The following is a 3184-nucleotide window of genomic DNA, read 5'->3' as shown; positions in this document are numbered from 1 at the left end:
GCGGGGGGGGGAGAAGATCAGTATCTCTGGGATGACACTTATGATAATGGTGACACGATAATGGTGACGCTATCCATTACTTAGAACTCAGTCTTGCAACAATTAGAAGGAAAATGAAATAAGCTAAATGAATATTGATAAAGGAAAGGACACAGCTAGAATAATGCAACTAAGTATCAGTGAAACAGTCTGTTTTGCCAGAGATTCTCTCTCAAGTATTCCACATGGAAATAAATATTCTTGAGGATGACATTTGCAAATTCATACACCATATAAAAAGTGGCTAATCTTTTTTGATGTGTAGCTGTTTTCTACATTATGATTCTAGCATCAAGATCTAAAATTACTCCATTACTCTACAGAACAATAAGAATTCCCTATGGTAAACTAATTCCAAGGTAAAATTCAACTCTGGTACTTGCCTAGTTGAGGTTGCCTCTTGAATCAAAGTTTCCTTTGCTTTTACAGAAGGCTCTGGCTCTGGAGTCTCCTCTTTCTTTTCTGGTGCAGGGGTGATGCTACGGCTCTTAGTTCTATGATGAGGGGATCGAGAATGGCTGCGTTTTCTCTCTCTCCTGACAGGGGACGATCTCCTTCTAGGGGAAGGAGATCTTGATTTGCGTCTAAGAAGAAGAATTCACATTCAAATACTTTATCCTTTTGGGAACACACTTAAAAAAAATTAAATTCCATATATGTTACAGCCATGCACTCTACTCACTGTACAAACAAAATGCAGAATTATTCTGGATTTTTTTTTTTTTTTATAGCATTTAAGTTTAGACTGAAGTCAGTTGCGGTTAACAGAAAATCTGGACAAAAGTTATCATCACTGAAAATGGCCCTCATTGTGACAATGCAACATCCTTACAATTACAAACATTGCTTATGCCACTATTCCAGTCATTTATCTTCTATTAATGTACGGTAATAAGTTGGACTGGTTGTAAACATGTAGGATTTGTACAATGTGCATTATTGCTATATTTTTAAGTGACCACTGTATTAAATACAACCACTGTATTAAATACAACCTTCTTGGGCTTCTGGATCTCTCCCTTTTTTCTCTGCTGTCTTTGTCTTCCTTGTCCCTCTTGTCTTTGTCCTTATCCTTGTCCTTGTCCTCATCTTGCTTCTTCATAGAAGCCAACTTCTCTTGCTCAATCTAAATTAGGAGTATATTAGGTACTTAATTGAGAAGCATCACACAGAAATTACCATAAACATTTGTTTTAAGCAACCAAAAACTTGTGTTAAAACAAACACTTACAGTTGTTTCATAAATCCGTGTAAATTACACATATTCAGCAAAAGGAAAGGCACATAACACAGCTTCAAGGCTTTGTAGCTCTACAGAAATTACAGTGCTATGGGCGGCTTACACACTTCAGAGCCCTCTGGTCAGGTCCTGATTGGGCTGCAGCTCTTCCCCTGTAGGCTGTCAGGGGGACAGCTACACTCCCTCTCACCCCACCGTGGGGAAGCGCAGGAGGGAAGGAAAGTGGAGCACGGTGGAATACTGGGGGAACAAGAGACCTCCTGCATGCTAGACACAATTGTCCACATGTTACATGCACTGCTACAAACATGACCCATGGCAGGGGGTTTGACTTGATGATGTGCTCAGGTCCCTTCCGACCCTACTAACTATGAAACTCTGACAAAAAGTTCCTGTTAAAAATAGGAACCAGTTCGTGGCAGATCCACCATCTTTCTGGTGCTATAGATGGCAAGAAGGTATGCACGCTTGCTTTTTGTAGAGATGAAAGGGCACATATAGCACGACAAATGCATCTGAGGCTTTGGACAGCACACAGAGCATTTAACACACTATGCTGACTTAGCAGCCAAGTACAAGAATGGTACTAAATTAAACGCCAATAAATATCAACAGATTGTTTTCCCCCCTAGTAACAGGCAGCTAGTCAGTATAAGCCAAATTGTAAAATGCCTACTTCAAACTGCTAGTATGGAAATGAATGTCAGCTAAGCTGGAATAGTCAGAACCCAAAACAGGGCACAAGAAGTAACTTTTCAGAAGTCTAGCCTGGAAGAAATACCATAAGATAACTGAAAACACCACTTTAAAGAGTCAATCCCATAGTGTTTTATGAAATTAAATATTTATTGTATTTTATCTTGGAAACCAACCACCTAAAAATGAGATATTATTAGCACTTCACACACTACTATGCCCAGAGCATCCACCTGACTTTGAAAAGATTCATTCAAATTTGCAACACTGTTCCTTAGTGCCAGCTAGTTTAAGCAACACAGCTCTTAAGTCAACATTAATATAACAATGAATACAAAGCAAATCAGGATCCAACAACTACACTGAATAAAATATAGATGTAGTCGCAAAAGTTACATTAAATTTTCTCTGCTCCTCTTTGGGATAGGGCTTTCACACTGGGATATGGTTTCATTTTTTTCTATCATATAAAAATTTGTGTGTGAAAAAATGTACTCCTTTCCAATGCACTAAAAGCACGTATATTATGGAAGTGACACATTTCCTACCAAAATGGAAGAGCTCTGAAGAGGGCAAGCTTCTGGCAATTCTAATACCTGGCAGCAAATAAAAACATACACAAGCAACCTTCTTGCAATTCCTACAATAGGTGTATTAAAATTCTACCTGTCTTTGTTTTATCTCTTCTTTCTTCAGCTCCAGGAAAGCAGAGGGAATACCAGCTATGTTTTCTTGTGCACTTAGCAGCAGTGGCCACAGTTCACCCATGAACTCTCTAGCATTTTTTCCATTCAAAAACCCAGTCAGGTTGATTTGCATCATTTTGGAATCTGGATTCTGCAAAGAGATATGACAGGAAGAGAAGCAGGTTATTTGAAAAAAACAACATACAGCTCATATTAAAATTTAGCTTATAACTACCACGGGGGCTAAAATAGGTGTAACTCAAGGACTATTTTTTAAAAACTCTCTCTAATGATTTTGTATCAATAAGCTCTATCATATTACCAATTTTCTCTCGTGCCTTATGAAAACATTCAGAGTGGCCTGTTAATCCTTTGTGGATTTCATAAATATTTTTGGCTTGTGCAGCTGCTATAAGGTGACCTGAGGGCCTTGACTTTAACACACCAACTACTACAGTGCTAAGAGTTCTTATCATATTTTCTAAACTTTTTTTTTTTTTTTTTTTTTTTTTTTTTTTTTTTT

At 37.9% G+C, this 3184-nt stretch overlaps 1 protein-coding gene across 12 annotated transcripts in view; it reads right to left on the bottom strand.

Moving 5' to 3' along the window:
- SRRM1 (serine and arginine repetitive matrix 1) overlaps positions 1 to 3184 on the bottom strand; it is a 31543-nt gene that overhangs the window by 21050 nt on the left and 7309 nt on the right. For all 12 annotated transcript variants that reach the window (XM_019512420.1, XM_019512419.1, XM_019512421.1 and 9 more), the window contains 3 exons: positions 2642 to 2812; positions 1035 to 1165; positions 423 to 623 (listed from right to left, as the gene is read on the bottom strand). In XM_019512420.1, the coding sequence (XP_019367965.1) occupies positions 423 to 623; positions 1035 to 1165; positions 2642 to 2812 (503 nt within the window). The remainder of the gene's footprint in view (positions 1 to 422; positions 624 to 1034; positions 1166 to 2641; positions 2813 to 3184) is intronic.

This window comes from Gavialis gangeticus, unplaced genomic scaffold, assembly GCF_001723915.1.
Source record: "Gavialis gangeticus isolate Ggan-Ray unplaced genomic scaffold, GavGan_comp1, whole genome shotgun sequence".
In the NCBI taxonomy this organism is placed as follows: Eukaryota; Metazoa; Chordata; order Crocodylia; family Gavialidae; genus Gavialis; species Gavialis gangeticus.
This window is presented reverse-complemented; position numbering and strand designations above follow the sequence as displayed.